The sequence below is a fragment of the Musa acuminata genome, chromosome BXJ1-8, assembly GCF_036884655.1.
Source record: "Musa acuminata AAA Group cultivar baxijiao chromosome BXJ1-8, Cavendish_Baxijiao_AAA, whole genome shotgun sequence".
NCBI classification, from domain to species: domain Eukaryota; kingdom Viridiplantae; phylum Streptophyta; class Magnoliopsida; order Zingiberales; family Musaceae; genus Musa; species Musa acuminata.
In genome coordinates, this window is record NC_088334.1 from 28,440,895 (window position 1) to 28,467,497 (window position 26,603).

The following is a 26,603-nucleotide window of genomic DNA, read 5'->3' on the forward strand; positions in this document are numbered from 1 at the left end:
CGGTAAAGAGCGTCCGAATCTTATCCTCCATTCGCGCCTCCAAGGCTTCGAATTTAACATTGATTGCCTCCTTAGATGCCATAGTATATGCCTCCAAATCTATGATGTTAATATCTCTCTTTTGTTGTTAGGTTAAAGGCATGTATAGTTGAGAGAAGTGATGGTCGAAAGGATTGGTGGATCGATGGATGTAGGCTACGATTTAGGCTTGTTTTGTGGCTGTTTTGGGTACAGTTTGAGAGTGTGGTTTAGTGGAGTTTTAGGGCTATGGATGAATGTTTTGGATCTGTGGTAGATGGTAGCAAAAGTTTGATAGAAATCAGTGGAAGTTACAGCAAGTATGTGCTATCTTGTAAGAGTAGAATTGTCGTCGAAGAAACAACGGTTTCTCGATGTAATTTCCACCAAAAACTTGAGAGAATTGAGGAGGGAATTGATAGCAAAATCACAGTTTATATGACAGCAAGGATATCTAATTTAATCAAGAAAATTTCGGCAGTATAACAGCAAGGAAATTGGTGCGAGTTGCGATTGCAGAATTCTCGTCGAAAAATTTCAACGGGTTACGACGAAAATTTGCAGCAACATAAAATCATTTTTAGAGATGAATTTCTTAATAGATCAATCTTAGATAGAAGCTAAGATGATCTATAAAGTGTATAAGAAATTTCATTCAAAAAAGATTGCAAATAGATGGGTTAAGGCAACAATATGTGGCTGAAATTTTCTGCAGCATAGATTTTTAGGTATAGCAGATTGGACGTAAAAGATCAGTGGTTTATATTGAGAATTTTTTAATGAAACTAAAGGGAAATCCACTGTTATGAAGTGTCAAAGCTATCATAAAAATTTTGTAGAGATTTGGATAGAAACAATGTAGTATCAAGATCAAACAAACAGTGCTATGCGGTTGAAATTTTACAGTGCAGATTTTCAAGTATAGCAGATTTGACGTAAAAGATCAATGGTTTATATTGAGAATTTTTTGAAAAAACCAAAGGAAAATCTGCTGTTAGGAAGTGTCAAAGATGTCATAAAAATTTTATAGAAATTTGGATAGAAAAAGTACAGTAGCAGGATCAAACAAATGGTACTATGCGGTTGAAATTCTGCAATGTATCTTTCGTCGTAGAGATGAAAACTTTGTGACAAAAGGTTTATGCAGCAATATAGGAACAGTTTTTTTTTTTTGGATTTTTGAATAAGGATAACTAAATTACAGCAGCAGTAAGGTAGGAAACCAGAACCTGTTGCAATTCACGGGGAGATCAAAGGATGATCCGTGGTGGTGGAGATGATGGCGGAATTCGGCGACGATCTTTTAAGCAATTGTAGGAATTGTTTTGGGCAGTTGTGGAGGGCTGATGGATGGCAGTGGAAGGGCAGCGAGATGCCAAGAACGCTGCTCTGATACCAGGTGTTAGAACCCTTGCAGATTCTAAACTTGGGGTTGATCTCTTTAGGGGATCGGCCTCCTTGGAACTCTATAGGGGTTCCTCCCTCCAAATTGTTGCTCAAAGGCTGCAGAAAAGATTCATCTATTGCCTATCAAAAGAGAAGGAATGCATGGCTATTTATAGGGCTTCTAAACCCTAACTCATAATAGGACTCATCTTAATACTCTTACTTCTAACCAACTCCTAATAGGACTCCTACTCAAGACTCCTATTCCCTTACAACTCCTTATTCTTCTCTAAGAAAAAACCTCCTACATGAATGCCCCTCTCAATTAGGACTCTCCTAGCTAGAGTCCTAACAGAATGTCCCTCTCAATTAGGACTCTCCTAGCTAGAGTCCTAACAGTTTTACATCAATGTCCCTCTCAATTAGGACTCTCTAAGCTAGAGTCCTAACAATGTGCTTCTCCACTTTAAATGATGATGCTTGGCTTTGGCATAGGAGACTAGGCCATGCAAGCATGAAACTAATATCTAAGATCTCATCTAGAGAATTAGTGCGAGGAATTCCAAATATAAAGTTTATTAAGGACAAAGTATGCGATGCATGTCAACTAGGTAAACAAATAAAAACTAGTTTCAAACCAAAAACTCAAATTAGCACCACTAGACCATTATAATTGATTCATTTGGACTTATTTGGACCAATTGACACGACAAGTCTAGGGGGAAGCAAATATGCGTTTGTAATTGTGGATGGTTATACTAGATACACTTGGACCTATTTCTTAGCTCACAAAAGTGATTGCTTTAAATGTTTCTCTAAATTTTGTAAACTTACTCAAAACGAAAAAGGTTTCATGATTTCATCAATTCGGAGTGATCACAGTGGCAAATTTCAAAACCATGACTTTCAAAATTTTTGTGAAGTTAATGGATACAATCACAACTTCTCCACTCCAAGGAATCCCCAACAAAATGAAGTAGTTGAAAGAAAAAATAGAAACCTACAAGAAATGACAAGAACTATGTTAAATGAACATAGTTTACCTAAGTATTTTTGGGCCGAAGCCGTAAATACGACTTGTTACATCATGAATAGAGTCCTAATAAGACCATCCTTATCAAAAACTCCCTATGAATTATGGAATAACAAAAAACCAAATATTTCCTATTTTAAAGTTTTCGGTTGTAAATGCTTTATTTTGAATGAAAGAGATGCCTTAGGAAAATTTGATGCTAAATCCGATGAAGCCATCTTTCTTGGTTACTCTTCCGTTTCTAAGGTTTTTCGGATTTTTAACAAAAGAACCTTAGTAATAGAAGAGTCTATTCATGTAGTTTTTAATGAAGTTTCTAATTTAAAGAAAAATAATTTTGATGATGATCTTGGTTTTGATAATTTGAATTTAAATGAACCCCCTCCTCAAAATAGCAACTTGGATGCACCTTCTTCCGAAATTTCCTTACCTAAGGAATGGAAATATATAGATGCTCATCCAAAGGAGCTAATTATAGGAGATACATCAAAAGGGATTCAAACTCGTTCCTTTTTCAAGAATTTTTTTGTGCTAACGCCGCATTCCTTTCTCAAATCGAACCTAAATGCATTGACGAGGTCATAAAAGATGATTTTTGGGTTATCGCAATGCAAGAGGAATTGAATCAATTTGAGAGGAATAAGGTATGGAAGCTTGTTCCTAGACCTAGTGACCATTTAGTCATTGGTACTAAATGGGTCTTTAGAAACAAGCAAGACGAAATTGGTATCGTGGTTAGAAACAAGGCTAGATTAGTGGCCAAAGGTTTCAACCAAGAAGAAAGTATCGATTACGAAGAAACCTTCGCTCCCGTGGCTCGATTAGAAGCCATAAGGATGCTCCTTGCCTATGCTAGTAGTAATAATTTTAAACTATTTCAAATGGATGTCAAAAGTGCCTTCTTGAATGGTTTTATTTTCGAAGAAGTATATATCGAACAACCTCCTGGATTTGAAAATTCTCTTCTTCCTAATCATGTATTCAATTTGACTAAGGCTCTCTATGGCTTGAAACAAGCTCCTAGAGCTTGGTATGAAAGACTTAGTTCCTTTCTTATTTTAAATAATTTTACCAAAGGCAAGGTTGATACTACATTGTTTATTAAACATTTTGAAAATAATTTTCTTATTGTGCAAATTTATGTTGACGATATTATTTTTGGCTCTTCGGATGAATCACTATGTGAATCATTTGCCAAATGTATGAGTCATGAATTTAAAATGAGTTTAATGGGTGAATTAACTTTCTTTTTAGGATTACAAATCAAACAACTTAGTGATGGTATATTTCTTAACCAATCTAAATATACATTAGAATTGTTAAAACGATTTAACATGGATAATTCAAAAGCAATAAACACCCCTATGAGTACTTCGACTAAGTTAGATATGGATGAAAATAGTGAAAATTTCGATCAAAAAACATATAGGGGAATGATAGGTAGTCTACTCTACCTCACCGCGACTAGACCAGATATTATGTTTAGTGTAGGACTTTGCGCTAGGTTTCAATCAAATCCTAAATTATCTCATCTTAAAAGTGTTAAAAGAATATTTAGGTATCTTAAAGGAACTCCAAATTTAGGATTGTGGTATCCAAAATCTGAAAAATTTGATTTAATAGCTTATGCAGATGCCGATTTTGGCGAATGCAGGATAGATAGAAAAAGTACATCTGGAACATGCCAATTTTTAGGACATGCACTTGTTTCTTGGACTTCCAAGAAACAAAATTCAGTTGCACTATCTACGGCGGAAGCCGAATACATTGCTACAAGTGCATGCTGTGCACAAGTTGTTTGGATGAAAAATACATTAGAAGACTATGGAATTTACTTTAAAAATATTCCCATAAAATGTGATAATACTAGTGCCATATGTCTTACTAAAAATCCAATTCAGCACTCTAGAACTAAGCACATCGACATTAGGCATCATTTCATACGCGATCATGTCCTTAACAATGATGTTGTTCTAGAATTCATTGACACAAAGCATCAATTAGCAGATATATTTACAAAAGCTTTGAATGAAGACCAATTTGAATTCATTAGAAGGGAATTAGGTATGTTAAATTGTCCCTAAGAATAAACTTGTTTGAATGGATTTTTCGTAAAGTTTTTCATTCTCTCTCCGTTCCTCGGTGAATCTGATCCTTCTCTTTCGATTCTAAATGACATGTTAAATTATCTTGAGTCAAACACCGCTGCCATCTGATCAAGATTAATGATTTTATGATATTTTGAATCTCGAAATTGATTTTGATGGCTTGATTATGAGTTTCAAGTTGACGAATTGAATTTGAATGGAATTGTATTCGAATTATGATCTTGACTTATTAGAGTTACTACTTGAAATTTTTTTTCTTATCCCAATCTCTTCCTTGTACATCTACAATTTTTGTTATTTATAGAAAGAAGAGATTTGATAATATGGATGAATGCTGAATTTTCCTTTAAGATGAACTCTGCGTAAATATTTTAGCATACTTAATTTTGAATGATAAAATCTTTGTATGATCAATGCTGAATGATAAAATCTTTGTATGACAAATTATGTGCTTCAAGTCTCATTCCCTTTTTGTTGATGACAAAGGGGGAGAAAAGTGATGACTTGTATCATTTTAATAGCATGACTTATATGAATTGCAAAAGCTTGATATGAATGTCTTATATGCCTTGCAAAATCTTTGAGAATATCGCAAGATCGATTGATCATATTGAAAGCATGTCTAACATGTATATCATAAAATTTATGTTGAAAATCTTTATCTCCTATCGTAGTAAAAATTGTCTCTTATCATTCGACTTGAAAAGGATTTTCATCAAAGTTTCGCATTTACTTATGCTTAATGAGAATAACGATAAGTTCTACGGTTAGAACTTATCGGTTTATGCTTGAATTCAATGGGATGGAATTCAAGTGTTTTTATCTTCTCATAATATGGCATATAGATAGGGGGAGTTATGTTTAACTCCGTCATCAATTGATTGTCATCATCAAAAAGGGGGAGATTGTTGAATCTCGAATTTTGATGATAAAATCAATTGATGGGTTAATTGATCTAATCCATATTATTGAGTTAAGTGTGCAGGATTAACTATGATAACCAGAAAACACAAAGCAAGAATACCGGAGTCAAGTTCGATGGACGTTTAAGAGTCCGAAAAATCGTCGGAGATGCTGCCGGAACCAACCGAGAAGAAATCGGGAACCTGTCGAAATTTTTGGAAGTTCGCCGAAGAGATCGTCGGAGGTTCACGGAGATCACCGAGAAGGCTCGGCTACTCATTAAAGTCATCACAAGTTCGGGAGCTTGTTGGGAGCCCGTTGGAAGAAGTTCGTCGGAAAGCTCGCCGGAACAAGACTCGACGTTCGCGGTTGAAAACTTGCTTAGGATGTGTTTTGTTATGTAGTTCACTTGTAATTAGGATTAAGATTAAGAGATAATCCTATATCTTGGTTAGGGGCCAACTGGGCCCAAAATTAGACTTGGTTTGGGCTAAATTTGAAGCCCAACAAGTGAACCGAAGGGTCTGGCGGTGGCACCGCCAGCGTCGGGAACCCAAAGAGAATTCAAATTTTGGAGCCCAAATTTGAATCCTCTTGAGGCCTATAAATACCCCTCAAATCTCAGTTGAGATTACAACTTTTTGAGCAGCAATTGTTTGAGAGAAAGGCCTTAGAAAAGTCTTAGCTAGTCTTGTTTTCAATTTGCTAGTGTTCACCTCCTTCTTTCTTGCTGAAAATCTGTAAGAGAGTGAACCGCTTGTAAAAAGTTGTAAGAGGGGTATTCACCCTTCCCTTTCAAGAGATTTGCTAGTGGAAGGTGGGAGCCTCATCGAAGAGGGGCCTCGCAAGTGGATGTAGGTCACTTGACCGAACCACTTTAAAAACGGTGTAATCTCTGGTTTGCATTTCATTACTGCTATTTACATTACTGCAAACCTTCTTACTTGCTTTATTTCCTCATTACCTTTGCTGCACAACTTTGCGAATATGCTTTCAAGTTAAGCACTTTCGATTCCGATTTTTATCGTACGAAAGATTTGTCGAAACCAACGTTTTAATCCGCTGCACTAATTCACCCTTCCCCCTCTTAGTGCCGCTCCAATCCTAACACTAACTTCTCAAAAAGGTATGTTCTCTACTAAGAATTGAGGGGTATTTATAGGCCCTAAGAAGATTCAAATTTGGGCTCCAAATTTGAATTACTTTTGGGTTTCCCAGTTCTGGCAGTGCCACCGCCTGTCAGTGTCTAACACTGACAGTATACTGGCGGTGCCACTGCTGGACCTCTCGGGTTCTAGGTGGTGCCACCACCCAATCCAACGCTGCCACCGCCTGGACTGTTCTAGCTCACTGGTTAGGCTCTAAACTTGGCCCAAACCAGTCTAAACTCGAGCCCAATTGGCCTCTAACCGGGTTATTAGATTAACCCTTAATCTTAACCCAAATTATATATAAACTATGAAATTAAGACATAGCCCTAAGTAAATTTTTAACTGGCAACGTCGAGTTTCCTTCCGACGAGCTTTCCAATGAACTTTCGGTGGACTTCCGATACACCCTCGGATTTCTTCCAGTAGACTCCTAGCAGGCTCCCGGTCTTGTGGCGAGTTCAACGAGTCTTTGGCAAGTATTCGAACCTTCTTGGTGATCTCCGCAAATCTCCGACGATCTTTCCGATAGACTTCCGAAAACTTCAGCAAGTCCCTGATTCTTTCTCGGTTGGTTCCAACAGCACTTCCGACGATTCTTCGGACTTTCGGGGGACTCTCGAACACCCATCAAACTTGACTCCGGTAAACTTTCTTTATGTCTTCAATCTATCATAGTTAATCCTGCACACTTAACTCAATAATATAGATTAAATCAATTAACCGATCAATTGACTTCATTATCAAAATCCGAGATTCAATAGAAACAAGCAAGATGAATTTGATATCGTGGTTAGAAACAAAGCTAGATTAGTGGCCAAGGGTTTCAACCAAGAAGAAGGTATCGATTATAAAGAAACATTCGCTCATGTGGCAAGATTAGAAGCCATAAGGATGCTCCTTGCCTATGCTAGTAGTAATAATTTTATGTTATTTCAAATGAATGTTAAAAGTACTTTCTTAAATGGCTTTATTTCCGAAGAAGTGTGTTGAACAACTACCCAGATTTAAGAACTTTTTTTTTCCTAATCATGTGTTTAAGTTAACCAAAGCTCTTTACGGATTAAAATAAGCCCCGAGAGCTTGGTATAAAAGGCTTAGCTCCTTTCTTATCCAAAATAATTTCTCTAAAGTCAAGGTCGATACTACATTGTTTATTAAAAATTTTGAAAATAACTTTCTTATTATTCAAATTTATATTGATGATATTATTTATGGTTCTACAAATGAATCTTTATGCGAATCGTTTGCTAAGAGTATAAGTCAAGAATTTGAGATGAGTTTAATGAGTGAGCTAACTTTCTTTTTAGACTTACAAATCAAACAACTTAGTGATAGTATTTTTTTTAGTCAAACCAAATATGTATTAGAATTGATAAAATGGTTTAATATGGATAGTTCAAAAGCTATTAAAACTCCGATGAGTACCTTTACTAAGTTAGACATGGACGAAAGTTTACTATACCTCACTGCAACTAGACCAGACATCAAATTTAGTACAAGACTTTATGCTAGATTTTAATCTAATCCTAAGCTATCTCATCTTAAAGTAGTTAAAAGAATTCTTAGATATCTAAAAGGAATCCTTAATTTAAGATTATGGTATCCAAAATATGAAAACTTTGAATTAATTGCTTATGCTGATGTAGATTTTGCTGGATGTAGAGAAAATAGAAAAAGTACATCTGGAATATGTCAATTCTTAGGTCATACACTTGTTTCTTGGTCTTTCAAGAAACAAAACTCGGTTGCATTATCTATAACCGAAGCGGAGTATATAGTAGCTGGTGCATGTTGCACAAGTTGTATGGATGAAAAATACATTAGAAGATTATAAGATTCACCTTAAGAATATTCCCATAAAATGTGATAATATAAGTGCAATATATTTAACAAAAAATCATATTTAACACTCTAGAACTAAACATATTGACATTATACATCATTTCATAAGAGATCTTGTTAATAACCATGACATATCTTTAGAGTTTATTGATACGAAATATCAATTAGCCGATATAATTATAAAACCTTTAAATGAAGAATAATTTGATTTTATTAGAAAAGAGTTAGGGATGTTAAATTATCCGAATGCATAAGTTTGTTGTATATCTTTTTCAGACTTTCTCGATTTTTTAAAGCTTTCATGAAATCTAGAATATCAATTTACTTGGTATCAAATATATACCCTTGCTCCTTCACTTAATTATTTTTTGATACACTTGGTCCTTCACTCATGTAACTCATTAACAAATACATCTCTCACGGATTTCACTCTTGTGAATTTTTAATGAGAAACAGATTTGATTTATGAAATTTTATTCGTGGATTTTTTTATCCTTCATATGATGCTCCTTTCCCATGAATTTCTCCTTGCTCTTCTCATGAAAGAAGAATTTTATGAATTTTTAGTACATGATGATCACTTGCAAGAATGAGGATTTGATTTTGTACGGATATCTTGATCTTTTTCATGAATCCCTTCTCTTTATTGAAACTTATTTATTTTCATTTGACTTAATTCAAATCATTTCATAAATTTAGTTCTTGATGAATTCCTTCCTTACCCTTCTTCCTCTTCTTATTTTTATGACAAAGGAAGAAAGAAACCTGCACATCTAAAGAAGAATCGAAAAGCCTTTGCGCATCCAAAGTAAAAATGTTAGCTTATCCAAAAGAAGTTATCATGCAAAGGTTTTGCTTACCTTCCTTTTTGGCTTGGATAAATTAGTATAGAACTTGCTTGAATTTTTTTTACCACACTTGCATTGTTGAATGGTTCTCCTTTTTGTCGATGACAAAGGAGGAGAAATGTGAAAAATTGATAACAAATTGGCATTATGAATGATTGAGATAAATGTATAAAATGTATCTTGTTGTAAATGCTTGAATGTTTTACAAATATTTGAAATATAATTGGAATCGTCAAATACATTGCAACACATCGCAAATACTTGAAACATATCAAAATGTATTGCATATGCATCATTGTAGATACTTAAAATGTTTCATGAATGCTTGATAAATGTCTATCATTATGATAAGGTATCATTAGCTTCATTTTCTATTTATAATTGATATCATGCCATGGATTGATGAATTGTCATTTGTACATGAAAATGATGATTGTTTATCATCTCTCTATATTGGATTTGAAAGTGGATGTCATATATTGACATAATTTTTATTGATAAATATATAGTATTATATTTTGAATCGGTAAATCATGATAAGTATCATGATATACATATTGATAAGTTTAAATGAATATAACTTATTAGTTTGATGCTTGAATTCAAGTGCCTTGAATTCAAAAGTGTCTTTTCTCAAGTATGGCATATAGATAGGGGGAGTTAAGGTTAACTTCATCATCAATTAATTATTGTCATAAAAAAGGGGAAGATTGTTGAGTCTCAGATTTTGATGTTGAAATCAATTAGTAAATTATTTGATTAATTCTATATGTTGAGAAAAGTGTGCAGGATTAACTACAATAGCAATCAAGGCATAAAGCAAAACAAACTGTCGGAGTCAAGATCGAGATTTCGTCGGGAGTTTGAGAGTTCATCGGAAGTCCGGACGTTCGTTGGAAGTTCCATCGGAATTGACCGAAAAATCCAGGAGCTTACCAAAAAAGCTCATTGGAACTCGTCAAGAAGATCATCGTAAAGTCTACAAGCTTGTCGGGAGTCTGTTGGAATATTGTCGAGAGATTGTCAAAAGTTTACTAGAAGATCACCGGAAGCTCGCTGGAAGAAACTTAGACTAATCGGACTTGATTTCCTTAGTATATGTCTTAAGAATCATAGTTAGCATGTAATTAGGATTAGATTTGTGAGGTAATCCCATTAACTCTATTAAGGGCCAACTAGGCTCGTAATTGGACTGGTTTGGGTCGGATTCAAGGCCTAACTAGGTTGCTGGACCTTGTCTGGCAATGGCATCGTTAGACTGGGGCAGTGGAACCACCTAGGGAACGGTCTCCCAAGTGTTCTGGACGATGGTACCATCGACAATTATTACCTACTAGGCGGTAATACCACCCTATCAGGTGGTGGTACTACCAGAGCTCACCCACTATATGCAATTTTAAGATAGTCTTTCATACCAAGCTCTCGAAGCTTGTTTTAATCCGTAAGAAATAACACCTTGATAATTACTGATCCATTTATCAAGGCTTTATAGTCTAAAATATTTAAAGCATATGTTCTTAGAATGAGGCTTGTGAGCAAGCCATAAAAGATATGATGATGCATATTTAAGTAGAAGCTATTATTGATATTTTTCTTATTTAATTAAAGTTATTTATTTTGACTATCCTATTTATATTTATATTTATATATATTATAATTGAACATAATAACAGGATTATCTTAACAAGATAAATTACATAGGTTATTATGAACTATATTAGGAAAGATTAATAGTATTGTGGTATATAAAAGGAAGCATAATATTTGATAACATACAACTACACTTGTATTGGTACTTGGACTTAAATGTAGTCTTATTATGCTTATTGGACTTATTGATTTGTTTTAAAATTTATGGCCATGTATAAAATATTTTTAATTTTTTTTAGAATCCAATTATATAAAATTATTTTCAAACAATTTTTTTTATTTTGATTTTAAATTTTTTTATATTTTATTAATTAATAGACCAAGTGGGAGAATATTATATTATGTGGTCATATCTAATTAGGTAAGATATATTATAGATCTGGTTAAATTTTGATGATGGATATCAACTAATAGAAAGGAAGTCCAATTATGATAGAATTATTTAGGAGATGATCTTAATGGGAGACTCTCCTAATTATTTATTCTAGATTCTCTACCCTCACCTATAAATATATATGACCTCTTAAGAACTAACTAGATGATATGTGGAGACATGGATACGTGATATTTTTGAGAGATTACATATCTTCTCTCATTTTCTCTTAGTCACATGAATTAGTCATTGAAAGATTATAGTTCTTATTTTATTTTTTCTAATATTTAATCTATCAATTATAGTGATCCTGTGAAACATAAGAAGAGAGAAGAAGATAAATCTAATTCTCTTTCTAGATTGATGTGCTCTTGCAGATCATATAAATATTTTTCTGGATTATATCGAAAGGTACATATCATAAATTTAATATATTATTATTTAATTTTAATTCTGATATTAAAATTTTTTATATAATAATAACATCTTATGAATTTTTTTTAATGCTTATACCTCCATCCACGATCCAATAATATACCATCCGAAAGTAGATATGATATGATGCAAACCCAACCGATACGTGGAAGTAATCGGAGGCAATAACCTCATTGGAACTCATTTGGCTATTCGCATGCAATATTCTAACAAGAAGAAAGAGCATACACGATCTGATCTGATAACATATCTTCTACGTATGCTACTCGAGGCAGCGACACGAAAGGAATGGGATTGGTTCGAGAGATTATATGGTCATGCGGTGGCCTCAACTTTCTGTGATTTATTGGGCTGCTGCTGCTTGCCAGCTGAATCGGTTTGGCGGACGCGATTGCTGTTGTACGCTCTCCCACCTCTATTGAACTTCCCACCCTGCAAAGCTTCAAATGATGCAAACTAATGCATTTTGGAGCCATTTTCTATTACCCCCTCGACAACTCGAAGGGATCGGGATTGAACGAGAGACGACAGTAAGAGAGATATCCGAGCTTGTTGCTCAACAAAAGAGAAATGACAGAAATCTGAGCTTATTGCTGCTCATGGCGTCTCTCTATAATTATATAATTAGATATTTCTTTTTTCTTTCCAAATTTTGTTTTTCCAGTACCTTCATCAATCTTCCCATGATACCTAAATCTACTCAAAGAAGGATCAAGAATCTTTCTCTCAAATATATCACTATAAATGATGTAAGGTTTTTTTTTATAGTTATTTTAGTTCTTTATTTTTATTTTAGTTCTCAAATAGATTGTCGAAATAGATTTTTATTTTTTGAATTATGCTACTACTTATATTGATGTCTTTGTCCATCTTTGTTTCCAACATTGATTGTCATTGTCACGATGCATGTCCTGGTTGTTAGATTTATGTGGTCCTTTATAATTGGATAAGATATATAATAGAACTAATTAGATTGTGATGATAAATATTAGTCAATAGAAAAAAATATTATAGTAAGATTCCTTAGGGGATGCCCTTGATGGAAGGAACTCTCAAAATAACTTATCCTACACCCTCTGCTCTCGCCTATAAATAACTTATAGTTTCTCTCTTAACCTCTCTGAACCATCAATCTAAGTGGTCCTATAAAAGGATAGAAAAAAAAAATTGAGAGTCTAGTTCTCCTTACAGATTTTGGATCTAAATACGGTGCTTTTACATATCACACAGAGATCCTTTTCAGATTGCATTGTAAATCGATCTAATGTTATTTGATTTCAATCCTAGTATAAAAGATTGCTTCCGCATTATAAGTAGCATATTACGGATTTTATGTTTACAATTAGTATCAGAGCCTTGGTTCTTGAGATTAAATATATTAGATCTATTATTTTTATTTATGATGCTTGAATGATCTATATTTTGTTGATCTAAATTTATATCTCTTCTTTTTTGTTGTCTACTTGCAGGCAATGTTAGATTTCTTGTAATGCGATCTTGAATGATCACGAAGCAGCAATGGTCATTGTACAACACTATAGTCGAGTTTGCTACGTACAACCAGCGGATCTGCTGGCGGTAGCAACTGCGCCGAGCAGCGTGCGTGTCGTAGCAGCATTAGCAGTCATCGGCGAATGCACATCGTAGCAGCCAGGCCATCACTACGCTGATCGTGCAAGCGACGGTCGGGCATAGGCAACAGCCGCGCACAAGCGCACAAGCAATCGCACGGGCGATTGCGCATACAAGCGACGACCGCGCATGGGCAGAACCCGCGACCAAGCGGTGGTCGCACGAGGGTAGCAGGCCGCACCCAGGCAGCGACCGTGCCCAAGTGACGTTCGCACATCGAGTTGGTGTTGTAGGGGGGTTGCACAGTCGACAACCACGTGCAAGCAATGACCATGCAAGCGGTGACCATGCACAGGCACAGGCTGCGCCCAGGTGACAATCGTGTGTGGGCATAGGTAGTGTCGCGGTAGCGGTAGCCATGCGCAAGCGATGACAGCGTAGGCAGTAGGGATTTTGGTAAAATTATAGTTTTGCCCTAGGGTTGCCTTTTGATTAAACTACAACTTTGCCCTTCTATATTTTATAAATACTTTTTAGTATTTTAACCGTTCTGCCCTTTAGAAATGTCATAATTACACCTTATATATTTTTAATAAAATTATAGTTTTACCCTTATGAAATTGAGAATTTCAAATTTATATCCTCAATTATAAAATTGATAAATATGATTTATTATAATTATGTTTGAATTTAATCATGATTATATTTTGATTATTTAATTAAAAATTATAAATTATGATTTTCTTTTATAGTTTTCTCATATGACTTATTGATTACATTTTACATATGATAAACAAAATCTAATTATTGTTCTTGGATATTCATTTGGTTATTCACATGTATATATTTGAAATTATGAATTAATATCTATCTTTCATTTGAAGACATGATTTATATATTTTTATTATTATTATTATTATATGAGTTTTTTCTTTTACTGATTAATATTCAATAACTATTATGGTTATTATTCTATTATTGAACTACTTAGCATAAATTAAATTAAATAAATTTGATGAATATTATTTGTAACTTATCTTCCTAAGTTTTATCTAACTTGTAGCTACCAAAGTGGTTTAGGATAATAAGCTTTTGGGATATGAATTATAATAAAAGTCTTATCATTTATAGGATATTTTAAACTATATTTTATATTATTGTATTGATCTTGTAGCCATCAAAGTGATCTAAATCAATAACTTATAAAAGCACATTAAAGAATTAGTCCTAAATTATATTAAGAAAATAATATTCATAATGATACACATAATTAGGATGTTTAGATAATCCCAAAAGAGAATCTATTTCAAATAATTATGTGATGGGATAGGATGATACTATTTTGGATATTCTTGTAGTTTAGGGTTTTATACCCAAATGTAGCGATACTATTCTACAAGGATGGTGTTAGTCCTCATTTTGAGTGAATACTGGATACGTCAATATTTCACCTAAAGATAAAATATAGATGATATTAATAGTTCATCAAATTTTGAAAACTCAAAGCATTAATGTTATTTTATATTTTATAGTGATACTTTTGTCCATACATTCTTATGCTTCTAGTGTCTCTGTACTCTCTGAATCAAATTATTCTCTGAATCAAATTATTCAGAATGGTTAGAGCATGTGCAATTCACATTGAACATATTAGATCTTAATTTAGAATTTCTTATTGAAAGTCCACAGACTTGACTGATGAAAGTACTACGGAATAAGTTAATGAAATGAAGGCTTGGAAAAGATCTGTACTCTTGTCCATACATTCTTATGCTTCTAGTGTCTCTGTACTCTCTGAATCAAATTATTCAGAATGGTTAAAGCATGTGCAATTCACATTGAGCATATTAGATCTTAATTTAGAATTTCTTATTGAAAGTCCACAGACTTGACTGATGAAAGTACTACGGAATAAGTTAATGAAATGAAGGCTTGGAAAAGATCTGTACTCTTGTCCATACATTCTTATGCTTCTAGTGTCTTTGTACTCTCTGAATCAAATTATTCAGAATGGTTAGAGTATGTGCAATTCACATTGAGTATATTAGATCTTAATTTAGAATTTCTTATTGAAAGTCCACAGACTTGACTGATGAAAGTACTATGGAATAAGTTAATGAAATGAAGGCTTGGAAAAGATCTGGTAGGCTTAGTTTAATGTTCATAAGATTGACAATTGCAAATAATATATAGACTTCATTATCGATTGCAACTAGCGCATGAGAATATTTAAAAGTTATTAAAGACATTTAAATTCGTTAATAAATCATTAGTTGGCACGCTAATGAAAGAACTAACTATAGCTTAATATGATGGTGCTCAAGGAATTTAGGATAACATTCTCAATATGGCTGATAAAGCTACAAAACTAAAAGCACTAGGTATGAATGTTGATGAGTCTTTCCTCGTGCAGTTTATTCTTAACTCTTTTCTTTCTCAGTTTGGCCAATTCAAGATTCACTATAATACTAATAAGGATCAATGAGACTTGAATGAGTTAACTAGTATATGTGTTTAGGAAGAATTGAGATTAAGGTAGGAAAGTTCATATAATGTCATGATTGCTACTCAAGGAGTTGGTAACAAGAAAAAAAAATTGAAGCATCATTCATCAAAGAAATATGTCGGGTTTGGAAATATTAAACTAACTAATAAAAAGAAAACTCTTATAATAAAGTGTTTCTTTTGTGGCAAGAAAGTACATATGAAAAAGGACTATATTAAACGCAAGACTTGGTTCGAAAAGAAAGGTATAAACTCGACCTTTGTATGTTTCAAATCAAACATTATAGAAGTTCCTTGTAATACTTGGTAGATTGATTCTAGTATTTCAACTCATGTTACCAATAATATGCAAAGATTTATTTCAATTTAGAAACCGAAAGAACATGAAAGATTCATCAGTATGGGAAATCATCATAAAGAGAAAGTGATGTCAATGGAGACTTATCGTTTATGCCTAGAGACGGGTCTGATAGATCTTGTTGATGCATGTTATATTCCTATTATTTCTAAAAATTTAATTTCTCTATCTAGAATTGATGAGTTAGGATATTGTATTTATTTTGGGAATGATAAACTCAATATATTTTATGATTTAATAAAAGTTAGTTTTGAAATTCTATGTGATGGTTTATACAGAATTAATTTGAATCTTGAGTTTGCAAAGATATTATTGACCCTACAATCAAGTATTGGATTGAAACATAGTTTCAATAATGAAAGATCTTTTATACTATAACATAGAAAATTGGGACATATCTCCAATGATAGAATTGAAAGATAGTGAATGATAACATTTTAGAACATTTAGACTTCACTTATTTTGATGTTTGTATATATTGCACTAAGGGAAAACAAACTAAAGATATAAAAAAAATGCCACAAGAAGTAAATCACTGTATGAGATTATTCATATTGATATTTGTAAACCACTTCATATTCCTTATTTTAGTAGAGAAAGAGATTTCATCATATTTATAGATGACCTGTCCAGATATAAATATGTTTATCTAATATATAAAAAGTCTCAGACCGTTAATACTTCTGAAGTATATATAAATGAGATTGAGAGACAATTAGATTGAAAAGTTAAAATTATCATATCTGACGAGGATGGTGAATTTTATGGCAAATATGATGAATTTGGTCAGAATGTTGGTCCTTTAGCTAAATTCATAGAACAACCAGGTATTTATGCTTAATATGCATTACCATATGTGCCACAACAAAATGATATTATTGAAAGACGAAATCATACTCTTATGGATATGGTTAAGAGCATGATAAGTTATTCCTTTGTACTTGAGTTAATGTGAGGTGATGCTCTTAGAATAGCTATGTACATCTTGAACAATATTTCTAGTAAGTTAGTTTCATTAACTCCATTTGATTTATGGACTAGTAGGAAGCCCAGTTTGAGACATTTACATATTTAAGGATATCCTATAGAGATAAGAGTATTCAATCCATATAAAAAGAAATTGGATCCAAGAACTATTTCTATATTTTATTAGTTATCTAGAAAAATCTAAGCGATATAGATTTTATTGCCATAATCATAGTACGAGGATAGTAGAATCTAATAATGCAAGATTCGTAGAAAATTATGAAATAAGTGGGAGTGAAAACTCTCAAAGGATCAATTTTGATATTGAGGAGATTCAGGTTAATTCTCCCATATCATCTCCTATTCGAGAAATTTTTGTTCCTCAAATCAATGAGAGAATTGATGAGGATGAACAATAAAATAACATCGATGAACTCTCATGTGAGGTTGATGTCGCCATTGATGATCTTATAGAATAATCATAATTGGCAACCTTGAGAAGATCTCAAAGGAAAAGGAAACATATTATTTTTTATAATTATGTGGCATATCTACAAAAATCAGATTTTGATATAAAAATAAAAAGAGACCCCTTATCGTTTTTATAAACCATAGAAAGTAACGATTTTAAAAAATGGTATAATACAATGAAAGAAGAATTAAAATTAATGGTCTAGAATGGTGTTTGGGAACTCGTTGAATTGTCCAATAATTGAAAAAGAGTCAGTTGTAAATGAATCTTTAAGACAAAACGTGACTTAGTGGGCAATATCGAATTATATAAAGCTAGACTGGCCAAAGGTTTATCTCAAAAAGAAGGCATCGATTACAATGACACTTTTTCTCCAATTTCTAGAAAAGGCTCTTTAAGAATCGTCATGACATTAGTAGCTCATTATGATCTTGAGTTTCATCAGAAGAATGTGAAAACAACATTTTTGAATAGGGATTTGAATAAAAAAATCTATATGGAATAACCTAAAGGATTCATAGAAAAGGGAAAAGAAAGTTGGGCTTTTAAACTTAATAAATTCATTTATGACTTTAAACAAGCTTTCCAACAATGGTATATAAAGTTTCATGATACCATTACTTCCTTCAGATTTAAGAAAAACACTGTTGATCAGTACATATATCTAAAGGTAAATGAGAGCAAATTTATTATATTGGTCTTATATGTGGATGATATTTTATTTACTAGTAGTGATCTTAGTTTTTTACATGAAACTAAGATATTTCTCAGCAAGAACTTTAAGATAATTGATATGAATAAGGCAGCCTATGTTATTGGCATTGAGATATTCAGAGAGATCTTAAAGATTATTAGGATTATCTAAAAAAGGATATATTAATCGTATCTTGAAGAGATTTAATATGCAGCTTTACTCAGCCAATGATACACCTATTACCAAAGGTGAAAAATTCAGCCAAAATCAATGCCCAAAAAATGACTTAGAAATGAATCAAATGAAAAATATTTCTTATGAGTGTATAGTTGGAAGTCTATTATATGCTCAAACCTATACAAAATCAAATATTAGTTTTGTAGTTACAAATCTAGGTAGATACCAAAGCAACCCAAGAATGAGACGTTGGAAAGCTGCAAAGAAGTAATGAGATATCGACAAGGGATGAAAGATTATATGCTCACATACAGGATATCAGATCAACTTGAAGTGACAGGATATTCAAATGCTAATTTTGCAAATTGCCTCGATAGTAGGAGACTATAAGATTTGTATTCATGTTAGTTGGTAGGGAAATTTCTTAGAAAAGTACAAAGCAATTGCTTATTGCATCATCAATAATAGAAGCCAAATTTATGGCATGCTTTGAGGCCACAAATCAAGCTTTGTGGCAATAAAATTTCATCTCAGGACTTGGTGTGTTTGACTCAATTGCTAAACCGTTGAAGATATTTTGTGATCATACCATAGTAGTTTTCTTTTCTTAAATGACAAATACTCTAGTAGTTCCAAGCACATCGAAATAAAGTACTTGGTGATTAGAGAAAGAGTCTAGAAATAGTAAGTGTTAAATTATTAGTCCATTTACCAAAGTTTTACAATGTAAAAAATTTAAGAGCATGTTCTTAGAATGGGATTTGTGAGCAAGCCATAAAAGATATGGTAACACATATGTAGGTGGATGATATTATTGATATTTCTTTTGCATAATTAAAGTTATTTATTTTTAGTATCTTATTTATATTTATGTTTATGCATATTATAGTTGAATGTAATAATAGGACTATCTTGACAAGACAAATTACATGAGTCATCATGGACTATATTAGAAAAGACTAACAATATTGTAGTATATAGAAAAGAATATGACATTGATGATATACAACCGCTATGACTCACATTGATAGTTGGACCTAATGTAGTATTATTATGTTTATTAGACTTATTGACTTATTTTTAAAATTTATGACCATGTATAAAATGCTTTTCAAAATTTTTTGAAATCCAATTAGGTAAAATTGTTTTCAAACAAATTTTATTTTATTTATTTTAATTTTAAATATCTTTTATATCTTATCAATTAATGGCAAGTAAAAGAATGTTAGATGTATGTGGCCCTTTATAATTGGATAAAATATATAATAGAATTAATTGGATTCTAATGACAGATATTGGCCAATAAAAAAAAAGTTCATATTATAATATGATTCCTTAGGGGATGTTCTTCATGGAAGGAACTCTCATAATAACTTATAAATAAGACTCCTAAAGGTTAAACAAGACATCTCATCTTATAGAGGACGCAGTTAAGATATTAAAATTTCTCTCTCAATCTCCATAAACCCATCAATCTAAGTTCTCTCTCTTCTTTTAAAACCGATCTAATGTTATTTGATTTCAATTATAGCATAAAAGATTGTTTCCAATATTATATATATTATATTACATATTTTATGCTTACACTATTAATATTTTTTTTTCTCACCACGTTAAATTGCAACTCCACGAATAGTATCTATCACACACTATGGTCGCTAATAATTTAAATAATTTTGCTTGATCTTTTAGACACTCAGCCTAAGGTGATGGAAAAGATGAAACTCTACCGAATAGAATTAAAGGCTATAGCTCCATCCCACATTAAAATCAGCAATAAATTATCACACTTTCAGGTCAAGTTTTCATGACAACAGTAAGACAAGTTTCTTTTTCGAAGTTGCTAGATTCTGTGCATGCCATACTTGGAAGCGAATCTGCTACGACGAGAAATCAGAAGGGTAAAACAGGAAAAGATGAGCCTTTTTCAGAATCATCGATGATTTATATCTTAGAGATTAATCACAGCAGCTCAAACTAGAACAGAAATGAAATATAAATGTCGTGCGATCCATAAACCACGAGGTACCAAATTTTATAGTGTCCATACCTCGTAACGTGTTACGTTTTCTTAAGAAAAGAAAACCCAAAAATGTATATTTCATTTACTTATTAATTTTATTTTCCTTATTTGCTTATCGGTTACGTTACCATTCTTTTAATTAATTACCTTCGGTAATTGATTTTTACCGTTTACGCTGTAATCACTGATCCTCTCTTCTCTATAAAGAGGGATTTTATTGCTTGTTCCAAAAATCTTTTCTTGCTTCTCTTTCTTCTCTGTGAGAAAATCTTCCTATGTAACAATGTACCAAAAGAATCGTGGCGTTGAAAATTGAATCCTCTTCAACAATGTGATTGAATCAAATCTTTAACAAATCACTTGATTTCAGGTCCCAAAATTGAATCCTCGTCAACAATTTGCCGATCTCTCATTCAGCAACCAACTAGTTACTCATTTGAGACCTACTTGGGAAGGTCTGATTAGTAAATGAAGGACTGGATTTAAGAGCTCATTCAGCCAGTGTTCGATATTTGGGACTCATCACCAACGCCTTGGTCTAAGTCCACGATAATCCCTTATCAAATCGACGTTCTTCTGGTGATTTGATGCAACACAAATATTTTTATTGCTATTCTTCTAAGTTTGGTTGAGGATTCATAGGGAACATCAGGTTAGATTTGATGTAAAAGCTAAGAATCTTACAAGGGCTCCACATACCGTTGATCCATTGGAAAGAGGGGAATAATAAGGGCATAGGTATCAAATCATATAAAAATTATTGTACGTCAAACCTCAAAAAGTAAATATTTTACAAGCAGATGTTGACTCTCTCTCTCTCTCTCTCTCTCTCTCTCTCTCTCTATATATATATATATATATATATATATAGAGAGAGAGAGAGAGAGAGAGAGAGAGAGAGAGAGAGAGAGAGAGTGAACAACTGCTTGTAAAAGGCTCATAAACATACATTGTAGCATTATGCGCTGCTATGCGCCAATGGTTGGACTATATAATTTGATGGCTTGGCAGATAGGTGTTACCAAATTTTCCCCCACGAATCCTGTTCGGGAACATATATGCCTCTTCCATTATCGTCAATCCAGTTGAGCTTCATTCTACATCAATAAAGCTCCCTGCCTGATTATAAATGCCTATAGAATATATATAGCCCACTTTGATCCACATCAATTACCTGCTAAATTTTGGAGCATCAGGCTGCCAAAGCTACTGATGTTCTCTAGAAACAAAATAAAGACTATGATTTCTAAACATTCGTTCCGGAATCAATAGGTTTCCAAATAAACAACATTGTGCCTCATTCAGATGACCATCAAATATCAAATTCTCTGATTCATCTTCGGACATGGTTAATGTCGAGTGTCATGAAGCAGGTATCTGCATTACATGTTTATAGCCAAAACTACAAGGACATGCCAACTAGAAATCCCTCTTTATATAGAAGACAAACGATTTTCTCTAGCTCTCTTTATATATAAAGAGGGATTCTTTTAATAACTGCACATCTGAAGCTCCCTAACCATTTTTCTCTAGCTCTTATTGCCGGCTCAATGGTGGTGGTGCAGCTGGCAATGGCGGTTGGCCTAAATGATTGACGCCCTCTGATGCTTGAAACCCATGGTATGGATTTAAAGCACTTGGATAGGGCTGCATGCCAAGCATTGGGAAATTCGGGAGCGGAGGAGGTGGACCATAACCAAAAGGCATGCCTGTTGCAGGTCCAGCAGCAATCTGCATGAACTGGGGTGTCACAGATGAAGGTGGTGGTGGTACAGGTGGGAAAGGAGGTGGTAGTGGTGGCGGCTCCACAGTTGAGCTTGGATGTGTAACAGGAGATGGTAGCTGCAGTGGAGGCCGACTCAACAAATCAGGATGTGGGAATGGAGGCAAGGGTGGCTGAAGCAGTGGCACGTAAGAAGGCATATTGTCCTCTACTTTCAGTCTTTTGTTATCAGAATGGTCTTTTTTATTTGAGGGGTCAACAGCACCATCTGAAGTTAGGGAGGAGAGGGCATAGCTCAGCATCTGGGCAGGGGAAGTGGATGCCGCAAGCTGTGCCACAACAGCAGCAGCAGCTGCCTTCTGGTTCCCCTCTACAGCAACAGGAGCATTACTGTCTGAAGGAGGCCCTTCCTGGGTGTATCTTACTGGAGTAGTTTGAGTACCACTGCAAGCTGTGGACTCAGGGATGTGAGTTATGGCATCAGAGAATGATGATGATCCGTTAAGCCTTGGTTCTGGTGATGAAGAGCCAACATTGAGCTGTTTAAGTAAGTTGACTGATTGTTCATATCGTGATTGAGCAGCCTGGAACAATTAAAAAGACGTGACATAGAGAACCATCATGAATTTTATAAAAGCAGCAAATTTTTAGCTTCAAAAACATCCCAACTAGCAAAAAACCATGACCATAAAGTGTTAATAAAGCTGTCATAAGAGGCTAATCCATAAAGATAAGTCCACTAGCGGACACTGAAATAAGGACAGTCAGGTATTGTCATTATTGAAAGGTAGAATACCATTTAGTTCTCCAATCTTCAATTTCATTTTCATTAGTACTATAAACTAAGGAAAATCTGAAGCCTTAAGTTATTTTGATGCTTGTTTTTAGTTCAATCTTCTCTGATGTAGTGCCAAGATGTGTTAATGTAATCAGGTTTCTTTATCTTTGTATTTTCTGAAAAATGGTGCAAATTTATTAAAAAGTTACAGAACCTAGGCCAATTATCACTTCTTGTGAAAAAAGGGTGGTTCATTACATAAGACTCTTTGCCAATGTGGAGTGATGTCCAAGGAGAATTAATGAGTGCAGTCACACTGCAAACAGACAGTACTTTGGCAATTTGAACCCCAGTCAGCTATACCGAAAAGGAGCAACCTTACCATGACATCATGGCTCACACTGCAAATAGTCTTACTAATCTATATATTTTAAACAATTCAATAAATTCATTGGCAATGTGTGTGAAGTGGGAGAATGTAGTATACTACAAAAGGGGTTGTCCTGACCCATACTGAGCAAAAATAAGAATTGCGATTAATGGCTATGTTAGTATAACAATGACCAGATCATATTAGAAAAACATAATCCCCGCGGATAGCAACATCAACCTTGTCATTGCTCCAAATAGCCCAATTACTAATAATGATGACGAAATTAATGATACTGGGACCTAAACAAAAATTTTGTACAAGCGCAAGTCTATTTGGAAAATTACAAGAACCATTGTTGCAGTTAATAATGTGAAGTTTCACCAGTTAGAATAGAGATTGATCATTCTACTACTCACCATAAGGAAATTCTGTTGAATTATGTGCAATTGCAAGAATACTTATATGTAGATGACTAAATTTATGGAATCCCTAGAAGTAATTCAAATGGCTTTTGAAGGGTTAACACAGCATCAACATACAAAAAGTAATAAAATTTAGAAAAGATTCTTAATCTTATTAAAGATTAGAAGGAACATAACAAAAAGATCATATAGGGTGAGCAAATAAAGTTGGAGTTTTAATGGTCAAAATTAATTTGGTTCACTGTAGAGAGGATATGACCTAGAACTAATGAAAACAATCCTTCCCACCTTTCACCCTTTCCTTTCATCTTATGCTTTAACATGTTACGACTTCACACCATCAAAATTATCTACCTTTAGTTATGAATGATTTCATACCATCAAAAGTATCTTGCTCCTAGGATTTCATTGTTCACCTAACTGCAATTGACTAGGGCCAATGCAAATTAAGTTCAATTCTCAAAAGATCACTTGACAACTAGAGGAAGCCTGGTGTTGGTGAAGCTACAATGACTAGTAGTAGAGAGGAAAAAACCAAGAAGACAAACCTTACCCAATGCATGCCAATGCTAGAAGTTAGCACTTTCTTAAGGCTGGTTAGCTTTCGGTTAGGCTGAAAAAGGATGTTGTAAAATAGAATACAACCAATAGTGGGAAATGAAAAGCTTAGGAAAGAGAAACTGATGTTGATTCAACTATTAGTTTCCTGCATAACAGAAAGAAGGGAAGATGTTGTGGCTAGGAAATAGAGCAGGAAAAAAATAGATGATCAAGCAAGATAAGAGACATAAGAAAAGTTGCTAACAGCCAAAAGAAATGATGTAAATTCAATTATCAAATCTAAACACAAGTAACTAGACACCACAGAATAGGATATAGGGGCAGATGCTTTCCCTTAAGTAGACACCACATAATAGGATTTCTTGTTAAGTAGGCTTCTAATTATCCTAAGGTAAGAAGTTCGACAAAATGTGTTATCCAATCAACCATAATCCAATGATTTCAATAGGTGCTTGGAACTCGCCTCGCACGAGCGCCTCACTTCATTTCCAGGCGGCGCGCTTCAAAGAGGCACTGCTTGGGCGCTCACCCGAGCCCAGGCGGCGGGCGCTACGGGCGAGCGCCCGAGTTAAACCAAGCGACCAAACCAACGTTTTAGGTATGGTTCGGTCTCCGGTGTTTTAGTTGGTTCAAACGAACCAACTAAAGCACCGATATCAGCCTTCCACTCGTGACTTCCCAACCTAACCCTGCTCGTCGTTGTCGCTCCCGCTACTCGCTGCTACCGTTGCCACTATCGCCGCCCGCCGCTCTTGCTCCTGTTGCTCGCTGCTACTGCTGCCACTATCGCCGCTCGCGGCTCCAGCTCCTACCGTCGCTACTGCTGCTTGCTGCCACCGTCGCCACTCCTGCTCCCGCTGCCACTGCTCATTGCTACAGTTGCCGCTGTTACCGTTGCCGCTGCCACTGTTGTCACTTGCCGCTCCCGCTGCCGCTTCTCACTACTACCGTCACCGCTGCCATTGTCGCCGCTCACCTCTCCCGCTCTCGCTCCCGCTGCCGTTGCTCGTTGCTACCTCTTCTCACATCGACTCGATAGTATACTGCTAACAGTATATTAACAATATACTGTTAACTGTATACTAGTCAAGGTTCGAAATACCGTACCGTACCAGCGTTTCGACGTTTGCTCGTTACGGTTCGGAACGGTATACCATTCGTTATATATATTTTATATATATATATAAAAGATTTTATATATATATATATATATATATATATATATATATATATATATATATATATATATTATTTATTTAAAAGCCGACGTCACATCGCCTCGGCGACGTCGCCTTTTCCTTCCCCATGCAGGGCGACGTCGCCCCATATATATATATATATATATATATATATATATATATATATATATATATATATATATATATATATATATATATATATATATTTATTTATTTATTTATATAAGCGCCTCGGCGACGTCACGTCGCCGAAAAAGGCGACGTCGCATCGCCTCGGTGACATCGTCGAAAAAGGCAACGTTGTGTTGCCTCGGTGACGTCGTCGAGCCTTTTTCTAAAAAAATAAATATATAAATAAATATATAAATAAATAAATAAATATTATTTTATTATTATTATTCGTTCCGCCCGGTAACGAACAGTCCACGTATCGATATACCGTCGGACCGATACGTACCGCCCGTAACGGGCGGTATTATTCGGTATTGCTTACCTTGATACTAGTAACAATATTTTTTTATTTATTAGATTAATAATATATTATTTTGATTTTAATGCTGCTAATTTTTATTTATTTAAAATTATTGTTATTGTTTTAAATTTTGAGATTTTTTGTTAATGTGATATTGTGATTTTGTAAGATTTTTTTAATTTAATATCATATTTTTATTTAAATAATTATATTTATTAATTATATTATATATTTTTATATTTTAGCGTCTCGCTTCACTCGGGCGAGTGCCAAACACCTCGGGCGTTTTTTGACCTTGACAACTTTTGACGCCTAGCGCTTTTTAAATCACTGCCATAATCACAAGTATTTATCTCTAACTCCAACAAAAACACAAGTAACTAGATACAGATCCTCCTAAGCCTGGTACTTAATTATGGTTCTAACATCAATAGTAACGACAACAACAAGAAGACATGATATCCTAACTATTAAAAGCAAGCTGTATGGATTTTATGAATTTTTTCTCACCACTAAGCTATATTAAGGGCAAAACTATTGATCAATTCAAGCCCGTTCATT

At 34.0% G+C, this 26,603-nt stretch overlaps 1 protein-coding gene across 2 annotated transcripts in view; it reads right to left on the reverse strand.

The window, feature by feature from the left end:
• Positions 1-21,820: 21,820 nt before the first annotated feature.
• Positions 21,821-26,603, reverse strand: part of LOC135587695 (UPF0400 protein C337.03-like) — a 51,504-nt gene continuing 46,721 nt past the window's right edge. For both annotated transcript variants that reach the window (XM_065079376.1, XM_065079375.1), the window contains exon 8: positions 21,821-22,821. In XM_065079376.1, coding sequence (XP_064935448.1) covers positions 22,051-22,821 — 771 coding nt within the window. In that variant the 3' untranslated portion in view covers positions 21,821-22,050. The remainder of the gene's footprint in view (positions 22,822-26,603) is intronic.